Here is a 20,803-nt window from a genome sequence, read left to right on the forward strand (position 1 = left end):
CTCTTAGCTGCTTTTAATGTTTTGTACATTAGTTACAAATAATTACAAAAACCCTCTTGGGCTTAAATAAACTACTATTTCAGTATCAAGTTAACAGTTCAAAACAGTAAATAAGATACTCAAGTCTTCATTCTGTATCAACATAATTGTAGCATTTTGCAGAAATATATTATTCTAATCCAACCAAAAGTGCAATCAGGTATAAATGAAAGAATGTGTACTACTACTTCAATACAAATGGCTAAAAAAAAGTGCTTATCTGCTTTTTAAGTTGTGTAAACATGAACACGTAAACATTAACGGTTTCCCTGAGGTACAAATAATCCAAAAAAAAAAGTCCTTTGGCATCCGAACCTCAACAATATGCAGGACAGATCTAGTGTCTTTAGTTACCGAGAAAATTCCATGTTCTTGTAGAAGAACAGGAGTTGATCCACATGCTCAGATGTAAGTGTGCTGCGCTGTGCATTGACTCCTGCAGTCGAAAAAATAAGGTTGTGCATGTGGGCGTAGCAGATGGCTAAAGTTACCCAGCTTGGCAGCGACAACCAAATTAGCTGCATTGTCCGTGACACCAAAAACATCTTTTTTGCGATGTTCCATTCATCTACAGCACTGCTTAGCAGCTCAGCCATATTAGCACCCGTCGGGTTTTCATGCATTCCACGTAACTTCGAGCATTTCTGATCTCACAGAGAATTTGGTTGGTTAGGTCAGCCATGATTGTTGCGGTCTTGTATCTAGGAAGCGTGAGTTGTGGGTGTGTACTCTTGGTCCGTTCTCCATAGCGTTCAGAAGACCGCACTGTGTTTGAGTTCCGCTTTACTTGGCGTATTTAAAGTTTGTGAATCGTTCTCAAATCTTCCACGGCAGAATCGCGAAAAATCTAAAAATCGGAAATTTCACACACCTTTAATGGTCTGTTACCATCATTAGTTTCTAAAGAGCAGTCGTTTCACTCCTGCGGACATATTTGCCTAGCGGATTGATTTAAAGTACCAGAAAAGCACAATGGTGCTAAAATACGCAACTAATGGATCGGATAGGAACTTGTAACCAAATCTGACAGTGTCCTATACTCCAAAAATAGCCATATCGGGTGCCAATACCGAAACTGAGTAATGGATCAGTGCATCACTGGAACTTTCTTTAGGTATGATTGTGTTAAAATATGGTAAAATAACTGTACATATGGATTCAATTGAAATGTATTGCAACTTTGTCATAAAGTTCAATATAAATTGTAACCAAGCAAATGTTGAAAAGTAACGTCTAAAAGAATTCACTCAAAAGTTAAATAAAACTAAACAGTACTTAACAGCATGAAGATTAACTTTACAAATAATTTAACGTACCACTAGTGGTACTAGAACCACACTTTGACAATGTTTGATTCTAGACAATATGCGTGACAATATTTTGAGCAAGCACTGAAGCTAAATGCTTAGGAGAAGCTAGCAGGCAACACACCCATGATATTCATCCAGGAACTGACTGACAGAATTAATGTGTTCAAGGCTGCCTGCATTGTCTCAAATAGCTTTCAACTTGGACATTGTAGTTAAAATTCAGTTCCTTTTGGCTTGGAAGATCAACTTTCCTAAAGTGGGAAATTGAAATGTAGTCACTAAATTGTGATTCAAGTGATATGTTACCCGTTACAGAGGGAGTAAAGGTAAGACGACCACTAGAGAACGGACAGCTCAGACAAAAATTTCTGTGCACCCCCCCGCCAGCAGAGCTATAAGTGCAACATTACTTTAGAGACAGGAACAACTCTTCAAACTAATTTCTGTCTTTGGGGGATCTCAGCAATTGTTCAGTCATACACATTGAGCTGCCCTGAGGTAAAGGAAATCCATTTTCGGCTGTGCAATGCACTGGCATTTCCTTCTTTGTCCTGACACGCAACAGTCAGGAGAAGATTTGGATGTGAAGATTGCAACTTGTTTCATGGCCTGAAGGATGGCTTTGGGCTTTAAGAAAAAGGGATTAAAGACCAGCTTTGCCTAGTTTTAATCTTTCATGCTGAAGTTTATTTTGTGTTAGGCCTTGTTTTGACGTATATTCCTTTGTAATGCCCTAGAATCCCCATCAGGCAGCCGAGCCGTCTAGGATTCCAAAAAACGGCCAACCCCCTTTCCTGCCAGCTCATCATTCCCTTCTATAGGAATTACTTGTATTTTCTCACAAACTATAATTCATTGAAATTAATCAGTTATAATAAAATAAGAATAACTAGTTTGATCTTGGTTAACCAAAAACGTATATTGTGGAACCCTGTCGATGTAACCTTTGTGTATCAAGGTAGTCCAAATCAGTCAAACCCTCAATTATACACCAGCACACAACGAAACATTACCCTTTTTCCTTGTGGCAAAATGAATGCTAGTGCAATAGTGCCCTTGAAGCTTTGGCTATGACAATGTAATGACTGGGCTCATCGTACAAGGCCAGTCAATCACAGAGCAGTACTCTTGTCACTCAAGGATTTCTCAATGCGTAACAGCTGTATAAATACATTAAACAGGATCCAGACGGCTATGAGTCAAAACAGAGTCTCTGCTTCTTACAAATATATGTATAATATTGTAAAAATAAATGAAGGGAAATGACTAGAAAAGTCAAACTTTCAGGATTGGTGCTGTGTTTGGTGGGATGTAATGAGGCTTTATGATCAAGGGGATACATCCCCTCTGGCCAACTTCAAAATTGTGCAGCTTAAATGTTCCCATGACATGGTTATCTCTCATCAATGCCAAATCTAATCTAATCCCTTGATTTACACTACATGGCACAAGTGACACAAACAGACTTTTTGCTTCTAAGCGGCAGAGTTAAAACAGAGCATATGTAATACTAGAGTTGAGTGTTAAACATACAGTATCTATAAAGTAATAACACAAATGGTATCAGACAAGCTAACATTTGAATTAGGCTGCATCATCATCATCATCATATGTGTAAACCTAAAAGACTGATAAAAAAAATAAAAAAAAATGCGATGGTAGCTTTGCTGTGAAGGTTGGAATATCGGATCACTTCATGTTTATTTTGGGGCATTTCGGGTTCGCTTTCTGTTGATTTTGAGACATTTCAGGGACACTCTATTGATTTTGAGGCATTCCAGGGTCATCTCCTGTAGATATTGAGTCAGTTGTTCTGGATATTGGGGCATGTCAGGGTCACTTCCTGTTGATTTGGGTGAATGTTGGGGTAACTTCATGTTGATAATGAGTCAATTGGGTTGTAAATCAATCTGAGTGAATGGAGGTTTTTGTGTTATTGAAATGAATGGTAGGCGAATAGGGCCATTGAAAATCGATGGGAAATTTTGGCCGTTAGAAATGAATGGGTATGTTTTTAGCAAATTTTGGCCAAACCGTACATTTTTAGCAAAAACTAAATAGAAATTTTGTGCCCCTTATGGTCCTGAAATTTTCGATGTATAAATGATATAATTTGTCCAAAAAATATAGGACAAGTAGTGTTTTGAAATTTCATTTTTTGTCCCCCCGGCACAGTGTTTGTGGAAGCTGTCTTGTCAACTGATGGTGAGTCTATGGTTTATTTCAGTTATTGGATGTTATTCTAAAGTTGTACTACTCTCATTTCTTAATTGTTGGTAAATGAGGAATAAGTGCTCCTTTCGAATAATGTCCCAATAGCATACATAAGCTTCTAACTAATACTTAATATTTTAACTCACACTTTACAGATCATCCATTATTAGTTTGCTTACCTTAAAGAAAAGCAAATAGTTTGAACAAGAGATTTGATGTGATTTTAAAATATCAAATTTTTGTACTTCAAGATTGTTCCACCCGTAGGCCTTTCTGTGTGCTGTACTTTACCAAAGAAACACCAAATATGAAATATATGAATTTTGTTTAAAGCACAGAAACACACATACTGAGCCATCACATGGTGGAAAAACAAAATACTGGTACAAACCCATGTGTTTGTAACACTTTTTGTGTTAAACAAAGGATGAACTGAATTTGTGAGGAGCATTTAACGCTCATATATCACAGAAAACTTAAACACTTAAGTCAACTATAAATCATGTATTAACAGTTTAGTTATGATGTATTAACTAGTTAGAACGGATAGGTATTATTAAGTTACCAATAATTTGTTAACGACTGCAATCTAGCGGCCTGTGCCTCTTGACACATCAATATACCTGTTTACTCTATTGATTAATCAGAGCAGATATTTGTGTATGTCACCTTCTAGTGGTTGAACGTCATTACTGGGGTGTTTGCACACCTATAGTAGCCCAGTGTCAGTCAATATAAACAGTAACGTTAGCTGCTGTTGGCTGTGTCTTTGGACAGTTATTTTTTTACGGGGAAAAGGCCACATGTCTAGCCAGAAGAGGACCCTACAACCAAGACCATTCTGCATGATACGTATGTGGCTAAAATCTAGCAAATGAGGCAACAAAAGTGAATGCACTGAGAGCATCATACCTCGTGGCAAACCGTATTGCTAAAACCAGGAAACCTTTCATGTTTGGAGAAGAACTCATTATGCCTGCGATCAAGGATATTTGCCATCAAGTTTTAGGAGAAGCCGCTGTTAAATAAAATGCTGATTCAGTATATGGTGAGTTATATTTTCCCTGCACTTAAGGTCCGTTTTTAGCCCCATCGTGATATTTGATATTAACCTGTAATTTTCTTTCACACATTGCCGGTCCGTGGTTCAAAAAACGTTGAGGACCACTGATATACAGTATATGCATTAAAAGACCTGATATTAGATAACAATACTTCCCTTTAATTGTTATTTGTCTCCTGATAATGACCTTTGCCTGCAACTCAACATGTGACCTGCTTAAGAATTGCTTACAATATATGACACAAATCTATCACTGATTTTGGCAAGGTGTAGGTTTTAAGTATATGAAAACATACTGGTGTGTATTATTCTACCCAAACAAGGTGCTTTAAGATATCAGCAGTCATAAAGCAGATTTTGATAAACACCTTGATCAAAGGTTTTGAGACTCTTTCTCATTCAACTGAATGGTGAAAAGTCTCAAAACTTAGGAGCACGGGGGTAACATCAAAAGTGCTTGTAACTCTTGTCTTTTAGCTTCAATATCCATTTAATTGCTACCTGGAGTGGGTATCACAGCTACAGTGATTCATCATCAGTGCAGGAATTTGTCACAATCATCTTTAATGAAACTGGCACTAATCAGTGTCTCCCGTCTACGCTGGCAAGTACTTGCATTGATTGGATTCTGATGAGAATGTGGGGGCCACAGGCTGACACTAAAAAAAAAAGGATTTATGGCTATTTTGAGAAAGTGACTCATTTGTATATCCTCAATGAGTAACACAATGATAAGGCAGTTGTCTATGTGGATTATGTTGCCATTTAACCATTTAAAGCTGCCATGGTTCAGTTAAATGTGCAATGTATAAAGTTAGCACAGTGGTCCCTCGACAATACGGCAGTAGAATGTCTACTCTGGACGGTCCCCCTTTAACCTCAGTTCGCCAGTCTTTATAAGATAAGGTGACAATTACCGTTATTTTCGCACTATAAGGTTCACCTGACTATATACCACTACCCACCAAATTTGGCAAGAAAACTTCATTTTTTCACAGCCATACTAGACTATAAGCCGCTGCTGTCCTCACTGTATTATGGGATACTTACACCAAAAGATATTAACCGGTAACACTTTATTTGACAGCGGCATCATACCACTGTCATAAGACCAAATGAATCAACGTGAAACTTTGAACCAATTGGCTGCAAAGCTTCATTGCTTCAAGAAGCTTCATTTGGCCATTACTGCTCCCTTGGGGAGACAGTTAAACGCTGCTGCCACCTGCTGTCCACACAGTTGTTGTCCAACATGCCTCTTAGCATGCATTGCAGCGCTACAGATGTAAATTCAATCAAAATTCAGGTTCTGTGATAATTATTTCTTCAGTTAGTGTTCCAGTTGTTTCATTAATTTCTAGTTATGGTATTTGGAAACACTTTATTTAACAATGGCACCATAAGATTATCCGGCAAATTATCTCACCTTTGAATAGATATAAAAGATCCAAGCTGGACATAAATGGAGTTAGACATAATTTGTCGGATGACACTTAATGACATAAGCATTCAGTAATGCCGATGATAGTGTCATGTCATAATTATGACGGTCATATGACAGTGTTACGACGACGCTGTCAAATAAAGTGTTACCTATTATGCCAAATCAACAAATAAGCCGCAGCATTCAAAATGAAGGAAAAATGTAGCGGCTTGTATTCCGAAAACTATGGTATTATTGTGGAACATCCCATAAGACATCGCTAGCTTTGTCTGGTTTCTTCTTATATATTCCATCAACTTGTGCAACACAACACGCCTACTGTCCCCCGCAGCTGAACAAAGTAAACAAGGTGAAAGTAAAAAGTTCCATCTCACCACGCAAACACATTCCCCACATTAGAACATGATTAGTTACAGTACATTATTGAAGGTATTTTTATTATCAATATTATTATATCATTATTTCAATTTTTATTCACAGTTTATTTGTTTTGCTCTGTGTAATTACTATTTGCAATAGTACCACCAGTATTTATTAAATGTTTAGTGTAGGTTTTCAGGCTGTAGAACTAATTCATAGAATTAATGTATTCTTATGGGAAAATCCTGCTCGACATACGACCATTTCGACTTACAAACTCGGTCATGGAAAGAATTAACTTTTAATGTAGTGGTACCACTGTACTGTGTTAATTTCACACCTTCACTATATTCTTTTGGATGCAGGGTCTAGCTGTATGTATGTATGTATGTATAAAGAATATGTACGTAGTAGTGTGGATGGCAAATGAATACCATGTAAACTCCTGATAAAGAATCTAGGGTTGAAGTTGATCTCAGATTTTGATTTCAAAAGTCGCATATACCGCTACCTGTGCATCAATTTAATAAAAATGTGTAAACAACAAAAAACACAGAAAACATGGGAAAATAAAATAACAGACCATCTTATTCACTGAAGGGCTGTTTTTCCAGAGTTGTAATTTCTAACAAAAAGGTGTCTACTCACCACAGTGCTCAAGCCATACTCCTTTACCAGCCTGAGGGAGTTCTGGTAGCAGGAGGTGAGGTCATTGGTCTCGGTGGGGCCCACATGACCTCTGGCCACTGGACCCACAGTGTGGATCACAACTGTTGGAAAAGAACAAAACACAAAGCTTTTACAAAAAAACGCCAGGCACCTCTAGCAAGGTTACATGGTTGGCAGTAGTTCTAAAGCATCATGCAGTGTACGACTAAGTGACTATAAAATCTCTCAGTGGGCTGCCAAACCACCAAGCATATGCCAAGAACAGCAAACTGGTACAGTAAGAGATGAAAAATGGATGTTCTTCTAAATACCTGCATTGTTAAAACTAAACTATTAAAAATATTGAAAGAATTGAACGGATATTATGAATACCCATAGTTAATTGTTCATTATAATGCTCATTCTGAAATTAGGATATGGACTGCTAATAAGAACAGTACAAAGACAGTTCAAATAATTTAGATAAATATCACATACAATAAGAGGATTCAGCATTACTCCAGGTAGAGCCCTCACTTTTGCTGTTGTTATTTCTATCTATTATTTGAGTTCAGTACAACACATTTTAGTCCTTCAGTGCATCCACTTTTCCGAGAAGCACATACTGACATTTCTCCCATTAACTCTGTAGCCGAGAGCTACAAACACACATTTTTAGAGGGCTGGGAAAGATTATTTCACAACTGAACGAGTTGATCCAAGCCGCTAGATCCAGAAAATGATCACTGATGAACTCTATCAGCTTCGTCTGACATCATTCAAATGTACACAGTATGAAAACAAACCTGTCTAAGTATTCCTGAAATATAGGAGGAGAGCTTAGCAAGAACATAATGTTCAGTTGTTCGGTGTAATGTTCGGTGAGCAAATCTTTTATTCGTATGTCTATTTCTTTTGCCACACTACCTTGAAGATACACTGTATATATTGTATATCCTTGTTAGACTAAAGGCTATGGAAGGGGAAAAAGGTACTAAGTAAAAAAAGGGAATTCGAATTCACAACCTGCGTTTTGTATAAGCATTTGGTGGCATTATTTTACCTCGGACAGATAACTGAGACAAGGGAGCCATTTTCAAAAAGTTACACAGTAACTCCTCTTTGTATTGATGGATGTCCACACAACAGCTAGATACAAAAGACTATGAGGATTTTTTTATCTTATTTTATTTTTTCCTCCACGTCAATGAATGCTTCCATGCCTAATGGGGAAAAAACCAAATGACTCTTTTTGCTCCCCTTTCTTGCAGCACCATAGGAAGAGAAAGTAATCGAGCTGAGCTGTCCCTAGAGGAAAGTTATCTCTGGTAAGTCTGGATTGTCGCCGATGGATTGGACATGAAATGACCCCTAAACACACCAACTGTGCTGTGCGATCATCTTAGGCATTTCTACTGAAATATTCTTCAGCTTTCTACCGAGGGGACATGCACACTTCAAAGCCGCCACTTTCTTAGCAGCAACAAAAAATGTTTTAAATATCCAAGCTTCATTTAGAACAGAGTGCTGTGCTATTTTAGAGCAGGATTGGCACTTCACGGCCTAATCAATCTTTCATTTTCACTTGGTTATTATGACTTTGAGGCTCCTGTTTTGCATAATCCCATGAGACTTTTTTCCTTTTACTCGAGTGTAGTGTGAAAGCACCTGAAATGTTCCTTCTTGCTGCCAACAATTCTTGGGGTGCAACACAAAACACCAAATGACAAAGATCACACCACTATCATCAAATCCAAGTTTGAAATCAAACTAAATTTGCAGGGGATACTACCGTGAAATTTGTTTAGAAATGTCTTTGTCAAATGCACTTTCTTACAGGTACCGTATTTTTCAGACTATAATGCACCTTTCCCACTGACACTAGTGGGTCAACGTGTGTTTTTTCCAAGCGATGCAACCCACTAGCAATTTGTATTTGGCACCTTTCCCATTGACAAAAAAAAAAAGCCGTGTCTTTTTTTTTTTTTTTCACCTGTCTAACCCCCCACCCCTCCTCAGCCGTGCGTAAGGTTACGTGACGTCACCACGCTAAGATGCGCGTCGACAAGTGCGACCGAATTCATTCAGTTCAAGGAAGTAAACGATGCAGAGCAACATGGAAGCCTCCTTTCCGTTTGTGTTCTGTTTTGGTGCGCTACTGGCTCCTTCTTCTACTAGCTTTGTTGTGAGCATCGACGTAACTACGGTTGTGGGGCGTGTTAAATGGGAGGCGACTGGCACGTTGTTATGACGCATCACGTAAGAGCCTATGTCACCACGTAGATTAGGGTGTTGACTGTTGATCCGGGGTTTTGCTTTCACACTGCATGACGATCAGAGCCGAGGTGATTTTTTTCAGAGCCGGGTTGCTTGGCGGGTTGATTGACACGGGTCGAGGCAGGTCGCTGCACCTTTCCCACTGCCACCAAAAGCCGATTGTTTGTGGGTTGACATGGGTTTTTTGGCCAGTGGGAAAGGGGTAAAAGTCGCAGTTTTTTTTCATAGTTTGGCTGGAGGTGCGCCTTATACTCAGGAGCGACTTATGTGTGAAATTATTAACACATTTATATATCATTTCACATGTTATTTTGGTGTTTTGGAGTGACACTGATGGTTTTGTAAACTTGTTAGCATATTCTTTATGATACAGTTATCTGAAAATAGCTATGGCCACGCTCGCGTTCTGCCTTTGGCAATGTGTGGTCAATTGTATTATTGACTTTTTTATATTGAAATGCATGCTTTTAGTTCGTGGTGCTTTCACGCCCAAGTGGGGCCACACTCGCTCTTTTTTATGTGAAGAAGCGTGCTTACACGGACAGCTACGCAGCGTCTGAGCGAGTGGGCGAGAGAGAGAGAGAGAAACACGACTGCGAACCTACGTTCATTTTTTATGCTTGCAAAATACCTCTACAGAGACAACGCCTGTGTGTATTATCTTTTCTGTTGTTGTTGTTGTGTGTTTTCCACCTGCGATCATACACTTAGAGCCAGTTGTGTGGTTGTTTGAACGATTTGAACGACGATTATTATCAGTCATTTACATTGATGCGAACCTGTTTGGTATCGAGCACAAAATTGATAAGTATTATTTCAATTTTTACTTTCACTTTTCAAATGATGGTGTCATAACGACAGCCAAAATAAAGTCAGCAAATTATACGGACGTCCAGCATCGTCATTTGGGAGTTTAGCTCGCTGTATAGCCAGGACCAAGCCGTAGCGTCCTGGTGAGGACAGTATATTTGCATTTCGTTGTTCATGCATTATGTAACATTATCATACTGTACACTTATTCAGCATGTAATTTTCTATTGTATTTTTATATTAAATTGCCTTTCAAGATGACATATCTGTTCTATGTGTTGGATTTTATCAAGTAAATTTCCCTTACAAATGCGACTTATATATGTTTTTTTTCTTCGTTGGGCATTTTGTGGCTGGTGCGACTTATACTCAGGTACGACTTATAGTCCGAAAAATACGGTAATTCTTTCTTATATGGGCTTTGAACTGGCCATGGCTGGATATACCATAGACATGGCATGCACACCAGATGCCAGGTGGTGCTCAAGCAATGGCCCTTGCCCTCTTAACTGAGCAAGTGCCCTTATCAAGGTTATTAAGTCATGATCATTATTATGTTAGTAATGCATGTAATGCCCCTTAAGCGCTGCAGCTATAATAACGGTGATGGTGCCCTCTTTCCTCATTTCTCAACGTGAACGCAGACACGAAGGTGGCACGTTATTTGCAGAAGGAGCACCACAGTAAACTTGTCCCCGCTTGCAACCCCTATGCAGAGCTAACACATCATATGTATGTGTGTGCCCCCCTAAACCTCAGTTGTTTAACTATTTGTCTCGTGAAGTTGCCATTGTCTCTATGCAACTCTAAATTAACCAAATGCCCAGTCCCACTTGTTAAACAAGCTAGGCTAGCCGCTCGCCATAAATAAATTGATAGATGTGGCGACCAGCACACAACTAGTGTCGGTAGGAAAATTAAATAATACTATATAGTGTACTGTCCTTAGTAAATATGTACATCCCTAAATGTCCAAATTGAGTACTGCTTGTCATTTTCCCTCCAAAATGTCATGTGACTCGTTACAGGAATGCTGTCAGCATTGCTGCAGAGATTTAAGAGGTGGTGGTTGGGGGGGGGGGGGGGGGGGGGGTAAGCCTGTTTGTGCTCAGACCATACGCCGCACTCCACATCAAATTGGTGTGCATGGCTGTCACCATAGGAGGAAGCCTCTTCTGAAGACAGTACACAAGAAAGCCCGCCCGTCTCATCAAACCATCGGACGTGGTTCCAGAAATCCATGTGCTTTGTTGACATGTCTTCGCAAACTGGTTGCGGGCTTCCTTGTGTACCGTCTTCAGAAGAGGCTTCCTCCTGGGATGAAAGCCATGCACACCAATTTGATGTATGGTCTGAGCACTAACAGGCTGACCCCTCACCTCTTCAATCTCTGCAGCAATGCTGACAGCACTCCTGTAACGAGTCACATGACAATTTTGAGGGAAAATGACAAGCAGTATTCAATTTGGACATGTAGGGATGAACGTAGTTCCCATGTCGTGTACTCACTTTTGTTGCCAGGGGTTTAGATATTAATGGCTATATTATGAGTTATTTTGAAGGGAAAATAAATGAACTTGATTATATACAGTAAGCTGCACACAGACTACTTTTCATTGTGTCAAAGTGTCATTTTGTCAGTGTTGTCCCATGAAAAGATATTTAAATATCTGCAGAAATGTGAGGGGTGTACTCACTTTTATGATACACTGTATATGCGAACTGACAGACTTGTCAGCAACAAAAAATAAATAAAAATAAAATCATTGAAAGCAATAAAGTTACACACAAAAAAAAAAAAAAAAAAAACGTAATTCTATCTTTCGTTTAAATTAATGTTCGATTCTGTGCCTTATCTGGAGAGTATATAAACTACAGATAAAAACTGCTGCTGACATCCAATTAGAGGAAAAATATACTACAGGGAATGGAGAAAGTATAACAGATTTAGATAATTAGCCAGAAATGTGTCATCCCATGTTGGGCCAAGTGGGTCTGAACTCTGTGCATCTCAAAAATTACATGTAACTACGAATGGCCAAATACTGTATGGTTCTCCGACTCCGAGAAGAAACCCATTACTTGAGCTAGGTCATATATAATTTAACAGCATAAAAGTAATGTTGGGAATGCAAACAACTGACACTTGACTTCCAGTTGTTCAAAACACAAAAACAGCATTTCCATTTGTAATGCAGCATTTTGATGTGATTACTAGCCTAGACCCTCTTGGCATGTAGAGAGCGGTTAGAATGTTATTCAATGAGGATTACTAAATGAAGTGTGGACACCCACTCGGACATGGAACTAGTGTTGTCATGGTGACAGAGAGTGCAGAGTGATCCTTAACACTTGCCACTGCTCCATTCGGAAAGGCGAGCGTTTTGGAGACCTCAAATCATCTGCCACATGCAGAGCAGAAAGAGTTGCTCATGCATTTATATTCCCCTCTCTTCTTAAAAAATTGAAAGAGGGCTGCTTTATTCATACCCTTTGCTTTCAGTGAGGATTTCCACAGTGAGATGTTTCACATTTAAACAGCTGAAGAGGTAAAGAGCATGTCAAACGTGTCACATTTATAAAAGGTGAAGGAGGAAAGCTCAAGTGAAGCTGACCACATTAAATACCTGACTAAAAGCACACATTAGATTTGTCATTATAAACACAGCTACAACAAGACATTAATGCAAAACAACTGTCTTTTTTTTTTTTTTTTTCTTTTTTTTTTTCTATTGATAGACATGTTGGTAGAACCCGATCAAATATGTTTCGTATTACTTGTTTTGTCCCCCCTCCCCAAAGATATAGAATAATAGTAGAGTTGTCCGATATTACTAATAAAATCATTTTAAAATGATAGCGGATCACGTAGACATCGGTTTTTCATTACATCTGCAGCCAATTCACAGTAGCAGTTCTTGCCATTTCACCACATTGTTCCAAATACAAGTATCGCTTGTAAGTTATATTCTTCCTTTGTTTTATATTCGCAAACGTTGTGTAGTGCTGTATATTAGAGATGTACTGTATATATTTAGTTTTGTTTGCATTTGTGGTAAAATGTGGTTACATTATTTCTAGGGCTGTCCCAAACGACTTATTTTCTCCCGATTAGTCAGCCGATTATTTTTACGATTAGTCGACTAATCTTATATATATATATTTTTTAACTACTTTGCAATTAAATTGTTGTTGGAGCTTATTAATTCACGAAAACATTTTGGAGCACTTAAATTCTTTATTAAAGTACAAATAATAATAATAATACATTACAAATAAACAATGAGGTCAAATGCTAATAGCATTAACTACTGCAAAAATGGAAAATATGGAATGTAATGGAAAAAATGGAATGTAAACAGATTCAGAACACTGACTTTACCTTTCCTACACGATTCAAAACATTTGAAAAAATATATATCTAGCATTAATATTACAGTATACTACTATATTTAATAGTAGTATAATAATTATTCATTGCCGATCAGATTTTTCATAAAGGGTGTCATTTTAAAGCTATTCTTAGTGAAGAATCTGAATTCTGAGGTATGTGGGATTAACTCCAGAAATCACTCATATGACGAACGTGACGCGCTTATATTTTGAAATGTTCACCGGAAGTACATTCGCTAAACCGTTAACAGTAAGCTTTACACTCCACAAAAAACACTTTTCTTCATTGCATGTGGTGTCAGTAATAGAATATATATTTATTTTCTCATTTTTTTGTTTGCAAATGCTGCTAGCCAGCGATTTTTCATGTTTGAAGTGTTACCTTTAAACTGCAAGTTTTCATTTTGGAGAAGACTGCCAATGTTTTAAAGCAGGCTAAAGTAGGTTCTTTTTCCCCCATTAGCCTCAATGTAACAATTCTAATGTTTACAGCAGGGGTCTCCAAACCGGTCCTCGAGGGGTGCTGTGGGTCCTGGTTTTTGTTCATACCGATCAAGCACAGACCTTTTAATCAATGTGGTTTCTACTAAAACAAGCAGCACCTGACTGCAATCAACTGATTACACTTATAAAACACCAGATTGGTGAAAAGGTGTGGTCTTGTTTTGTTGGAGTGAAATCCTGCACCGACTGCGGCCGTATGTGGAATAGTTTGGAGACCACTGGTTTACATTGTTTAATATAGATGTGTTTCCTTATTTTGCATGTCTGAACTTTAATTCTATGGCGTGTTGATGACCAATAAACATCTGTGAAAGTAACTGGAGTCTCATATGCCATCAACACGCACGCACAAATGTTTGCACGCACGCACACGCGCGGCAATAAAACACAGCCGTGAAAATTACCGACCTCATTTTAATTACCGTGCGACAAATGGACTCATTGCATATAGCGACAGGCTTAGCAACTTCAATAAAACATGTGGTTGGTTAGTTAGATGGACTTACGATCTGCCAGCTTGTTGTCTCCTGTCGTCTTCCAAAATTATAACTGAGTGACGGCATTTTAGGTGTTCATTCATGGCCGACGTGCAGCCAAGCTTAGCATTGAAGAGACAGGAAACAACACTGCGTAACCACCTTTTTTTTGTTAAAATAAGTCAATGTTTTGGCCACTCTGGTGTGCTTTTTTGGCTTTGTGCCGCTTTACCCGTTTGCCTACCAAGCGCCCGATTTGTTCACAATCTGTCAATGTGGTGTACCAACCCACACTGAAGACAGAGTAAGTTCCTTAATGGCATTTTACACTTGCTTAAAAAAACTGATATTTGCATTATTTTGTATTCAACAATTACTATAGTGGTGAAATATAGGCACTTTTCCCCTCTAACTTCACTTCTTAATTTTCACGGAATGTTTTTTTTGGAAAAACAAAGGTGTTACATTTATCATTGGTAAAGCATCCAGTTGGGCATCACAATACATTTACCCATAATATGTTGAGTTCACGACCGCATGTATCGGGCTCCGTATGATATCGGGGTCAGATTTTTGGAGTTGGACAACATCGGGATATCGGTTATAAAGTAATTATCGGACAACTCTAAATAATAGTTTACATGTATCTACAATGTCAATCATTATTCCGCCTTGCAGATTTCAATGAGCTCATTTCCACTGACAAATGCTCACACATCCATACGGTAATGCAAGAAACATTGGCGCATATTTTAAGGCGCTGGACTTAAAAAAATATGTCTGCAAGACAAAAGTAAAAGGAAAAAAAACAAAAAGCCAGAAAATAAATAAAAAATGGACTAAACATTGATGTTATGCTTGTCCTCTGGTGGGGTTTTGCAGATATTATCTTACTGAAGTGGAAGCAACTCAGCCCATTCCTTTGATCCGTGGCCCACATCAGAACCAGTGAGTGAGCACTTAATTTTTCGCTGTATAAACGCTTGGTTTAGTAAACTCGTTGTGCGATTCTGTGCTTGGGGCTTTGAAAAAAAGTGTTTGGTTGGAAGTTGCACAAAAGGCTGTAAAGACACTGGTGTCGTGTGACTTGTTGGAGAAGCTTGTATTTGATAGACGGCTAGGCGGTTGTTGGTGCCGCAAGCAGAAGTATTTTATTATTGTATATGAGCAGTTAAGATTATAATTTTAAATGCCGACTGAACATAATTTTGGGGTGATGTTGTGCTTGTTGATGTGAGTGCGCAAACGGTATTGTTGCTGACAAACAGAACAGCACATTTCAAAAGTGCCCTACGCATGCATTTCCAATGCATCTTTGAATGTAAGGGATGTCACAAAAGGGGCCTCTATTTTGGCAATTTAATAAGGGCATTGCAAGGGGAGATTTAGATACAGTGGGACAAATAAGTATTTAGTCAGCCAGTAATTGTGCAAGTTCTCCAACTTGAAAATATTAGAGGGGCCTATAATTGTCAACATGGGTAAACCTCAACCATGAGAGATAGAATGTGGAAAAAAAAAAAAACACATTGTTTGATTGAATGTTTGAACAAAAACATTTTTTGATTTTTAAAGAATTTATTTGCAAATCATGGTGGAAAATTAAGTATTTGGTCAATACCAAAAGTTCATCTCAATACTTTGTTATGTACCCTTCGTTGGCAATAACGGAGGTCAAACGTATTCTGTAACTCTTCACAAGCTTTTCACACACTGTTGCTGGTATTTTGGCATCCATGCAGATCTCCTCTAGATGTTTTGGCGCTGTCGTTGGGCAACATGGACTTTCTACTCCCTCCTCACCCCGTGGCGTCAAAATGATAACAAGAATGGTGAGAAAAAATCCCAGAGAGTTCGCTAGAGAGCATTTGGATGATCCAGAAGAGGACTGGGAGAATGTGTCTTGGTCAGATGAAACCAAAATAGAACTTTTTGGTCGAAACACAGGTTCTCGTGTTTGGAGGAAAAAGAACACTGAATTGCACCATACCCACTGTGAAGCATGGGGGTGGAAACATCATGCTTTGGGGCTGTTTTTCTGCAAAGGGACAAGGATGACTGATCTGTGCAAAGGAAAGAATGAATGGGGCCATGTATCGAGAGATTTCGAGTAAAAATCTCCTTCCACCAGCAAGGGCATTGAAGATGAGACTTGGCTGGGTCTTTCAGCATGACTATGATCCCAAACACACAGCCAGGGCAACAAAGGAGTGGCTTCGTAAGAAGCATTTCAAGGTCCTGGAGTGGCGTAGCCAGTCTCCAGATCTCAACCCCATAGAAAATCTGTCGAGGAAGTTGAAAGTCGGTGTTGCCCGACGACAGTGTTTTCATTGTTCTAACTTTCTTTAATACATAGTTTGTGTGCAAAAACAACACACCTTTTTGTAGGGATCGACTGAGGTAACTATTAGGTAGCACTCGCTACCTAACTTGCTAACTGGGAACCTAGGTAATTTTTCTAAAAATAAGATACTACCGTTTCTAGGGGTGTGACAAAATATCGAAATGGTGATATATAGTGATACTTTGTATCCCAAAAGGTTATCGTTATGCACCTGTCAAGAATCGAGATATTGTTTTAAAAAGGTGTCAATGTCTTAAAAAAAAAAGGCTGCCATTGACGGTGCTCGACACCCAATCCATTTAGACTGGGAACGTTCGTTCATTCAGAACCAGAGCATTCACAGTCATTCGGTCCGATTTTCGGGGCATTTACAGGTCGCTTGCTTTTTATTTTAGGGCATTTACAGGTCATTTGCTGTTGCGTTTGAGTCATTGCCTATTCATTTGGGTGATTCCCAGGTCACTTCCTGTTCTGCAACTCAAAACAAACAGCAAGTGACTCACATAATACCCCAAAATCAACAGGAAGTAACAGAAAATAGACAGGTAAATGACCTTAAATGGCCCAAAATTAATCATTTGCTGCCAGTGACAGCTATAGACGTTCAATCCATTTGAAGTGAGAGTCCCAGTTCAAATGGATTGGACTTTTACTAGTGATAAACTCATTCCAATTTACAGCAGAAGATTTTTATTTTTTTTTTCTTCATTAGTTTTTAATATCCTATAATGATTTCCCGACCAATGCATCGAAAATCGTTGTATCGCTATCAAGTCAGATCATCGTTATCGTGAGCTTTGTATCACAAATCGTATCGTATCATGAGGTACCAAGAGGTTGCCACTCCTAACCATTTCCAATGTTCGATTACATACTGTTAACTGTAAACCATTAAATGAACATACTCTCACATAAAATATACTTTATATTGGCTAAAATAAAGTGCAGATAGTTCCAAAACTGAAAAAGCATCTATTCAAATAGTGAAAAAAGCAAAACAAAAAGAAACTCATCCAGTAGTTTCAATTACTTCAGCCAAGGGCTAGAGCAAAATAAACATTTTCCTGATTTGAAAAAATTAAAAATAAGTACACTTCGATAAATGTTAGTAATAATGCATCTGATAGTTCCCACTCATTACATTCGCCATAACTTTACTTGTAGTGATCAGTGATAACTACTTCTTCGTTTGTTTTGGTTTGTCTTCTTTTCACTGATGGTTGTTGGTTGAGGCCCATTACCTATACCGCCCACTGGAATAAAGGAAGACTAACTCCAATATGGACCTTTTTTTTTTTTCCGAACTCAAACGTATTCGCAGTCTGATTTCGTGCATCGAACTATGATGCCCCTACTGTGACAGTACGAGACAAATGCATATACCATATTTTTCGCACCTGAGTATAAGTCGCACCAGCCATACAATGCCCAACGAAGAGGAAAAATACATAAGTCGCACCTGAGTATAAGTCACATTTTTGGGGAAAATTTACTTGATAAACTCCAACACATAGAACAGATATGTCATCTTAAAAGGCAATTTAATATAATAATACAATAGAGAACAACATGATGAATTACAGTACAGTTAATATAATAATACAATAGAGAACAACATGCTGAATAAGAGTACAGTATGATGTTACATGATGCATGAACAACGAAATGCGAATATACTGTCCTCACCATAAATGATAATTAGGTGCTATTACAGCAATGACACAAACGGTTAGCATGCGTTCACTAGCATTAGCACATCGTTCAAACAACCACACAACTGGCTCTAAGTGTCCAATCGTGGGTGGAAAACACACAACAACAACAGAAAAGATACACACAGGAGTTGCCTCTGTAAAGATATTTTACAAGCATAAACAATGAACGTAGGTTCGCAGCCGTGTCCCTCTCTCTCGCCCAGTCACTCAGAGACACTGCGTAGCTGTCCGTCTTCTTCTGGCGTGAGAGCACCCTTCTTCACGTAAACAAGTGCAAGTGCGGCCCCACTTGGGCGTGAAAGCGCAACAAACTAAAAACATGCATTTCAACATAAAAAAGTCAATAACAGAATTGAACACACATAGCCAAAGGCAGAACACGAACGTGGCCATCGCTATTAAGAGGTATTTAGATAACTATAGCATAAAGAACATGCTAACACGTTTACCAAACCATCAGTGTCACTCCAAAACAACATGTGAAATGATATCATAATGTGTTAATAATTTCACACATAAGTCGCTCCTGAGTACAAGTCGCACCCCCAGCCAAACTATGAAAAAAAACTGCGACTTATAGTCCAAAAAACACGGTACACTTATTACCGTAATTTCCCGAATATAACGCACACTTTTTTTCCCCAAAATCAACTTGTAAAATCATGGTGCGCATTATAAACGGGTACATGGATGGAGACAGAAATATATATATATATATACCGATTTTTTTTTTTTTTTTTTTTTTTATTGACACGGCCACGTTGTGTTGAAGAAACGTATGCTGCGACCCGTTGCCGACCATTACGGTACGTGACGTCACCATTTTGTTTCGGTAATACTTCACTCTAATTGGCCGAATGATTTCGTCTGTGTTAAATTCTGTTTTTTTTACTCTTCATAAAGCACGGAATTTAGTTTCTTGAACTCATTTGAGTTAACGTTTATTGCAGCTCCGCAACTCTGACCATAACAAATGTAAGCACACAAACTTCCTGTGTCCGTCAACTATATCTGTCCCTCAGGAAACTCAATCCCAAATAACAATAGTTCCTATTACTGTCGGGCTCACAGCGATGAGCTCTCATGGATTTCCGACTTACGTTCTCACTTTCATTTTACCGTATCAATCCATGGAAGAAACATTTATTCATCATGATGAAACGAGCAAGTTATACAGCAGCCTTTAAAAGAAAAGTCACATCTGTTTTGTTTTCTCCTAGATTCTGGTAAGCTGGAGAAGTTGTCAAATCGTATTATTACCGTAAATATTGTCAGTTTATGGTAATGTTTTGAACTACCAATATGCTATGCTTGTGCTGTGTTTCACCAGTCAGTAAAATGACATTTCTGTATCTGTACACGAGCTCTGTTTTCTTGTATTCTTCTATTTATTGGTGCTAAAATTAGGGTGCACGTTATAAACGGGTAAAATATTTTTCCCTAGATTTTACAAGTAAATTTGGGGTGCACATTATACACGGGTGCGCCTTATATTCGGGAAATTACGGTAGATTGCTCCAAAACCATATTTCCTTTTTTATTAAATGACAATGTCATTTTCCTGAGCAAAGAACACAAAAGGTAAGCTTATTTGTAGAAAATGGACCATCCTGACACTTAGGGGGCCTTCAGTACTACCCATAAATGCCAAGTAGCACTTCTTTGAAAAGCTATTACTCATACTTAAGGGCATCGGTACTTTCTAAAACTATTTGGATTGATTTATTTTTTCCCAATTTTGGATAAAAACAGGCAATTGTGCTTGTTTTGTCCATTTGCTTACAAGACACTAACATTATGTATGAGGCAGAGCTTTGGTGACAAACAGCTTTATTTTTTGTAAAATAAAAAAATAAAAACTACAAAAAGACAGTGTACTCTTTTATCTATCCAATTGAACATTGCACTTGGATGTTGCTGCTGGTTTGAAATGTATCTCGAGATGACAGCACTAAAATTGTTCAGGTTCATAATTACAATTCTAAAAGGGTCTATGCAGCTTCATTAATTTTACCAATGTCAGGTTTTGTTGCTCCCTCCCTCTGTCTCACTCACTCACAAATATGATTGTAATCACAAAGAAACATTCAAGCCTGTGTTTGCAACCAAGTGCCGGACAGTTGTCAAATTAGTGGTATGTTGCAGTAGGTCTGCATTCCCATATACAATCAATGTAATTAAAATGGTAAAATGATATGCCTCCATA

The 20,803-nt window shown here is 38.3% G+C and overlaps 1 protein-coding gene across 5 annotated transcripts in view; it reads right to left on the reverse strand.

Annotated features, from left to right (window-relative positions):
* Positions 1-20,803, reverse strand: part of macrod2 (mono-ADP ribosylhydrolase 2) — a 724,457-nt gene that overhangs the window by 310,431 nt on the left and 393,223 nt on the right. For all 5 annotated transcript variants that reach the window (XM_057848773.1, XM_057848772.1, XM_057848771.1 and 2 more), the window contains exon 6: positions 7,079-7,200. In XM_057848773.1, coding sequence (XP_057704756.1) covers positions 7,079-7,200 — 122 coding nt within the window. The remainder of the gene's footprint in view (positions 1-7,078; positions 7,201-20,803) is intronic.

The sequence above is a fragment of the Corythoichthys intestinalis genome, chromosome 10 (assembly GCF_030265065.1).
Source record: "Corythoichthys intestinalis isolate RoL2023-P3 chromosome 10, ASM3026506v1, whole genome shotgun sequence".
In the NCBI taxonomy this organism is placed as follows: Eukaryota; Metazoa; Chordata; class Actinopteri; order Syngnathiformes; family Syngnathidae; genus Corythoichthys; species Corythoichthys intestinalis.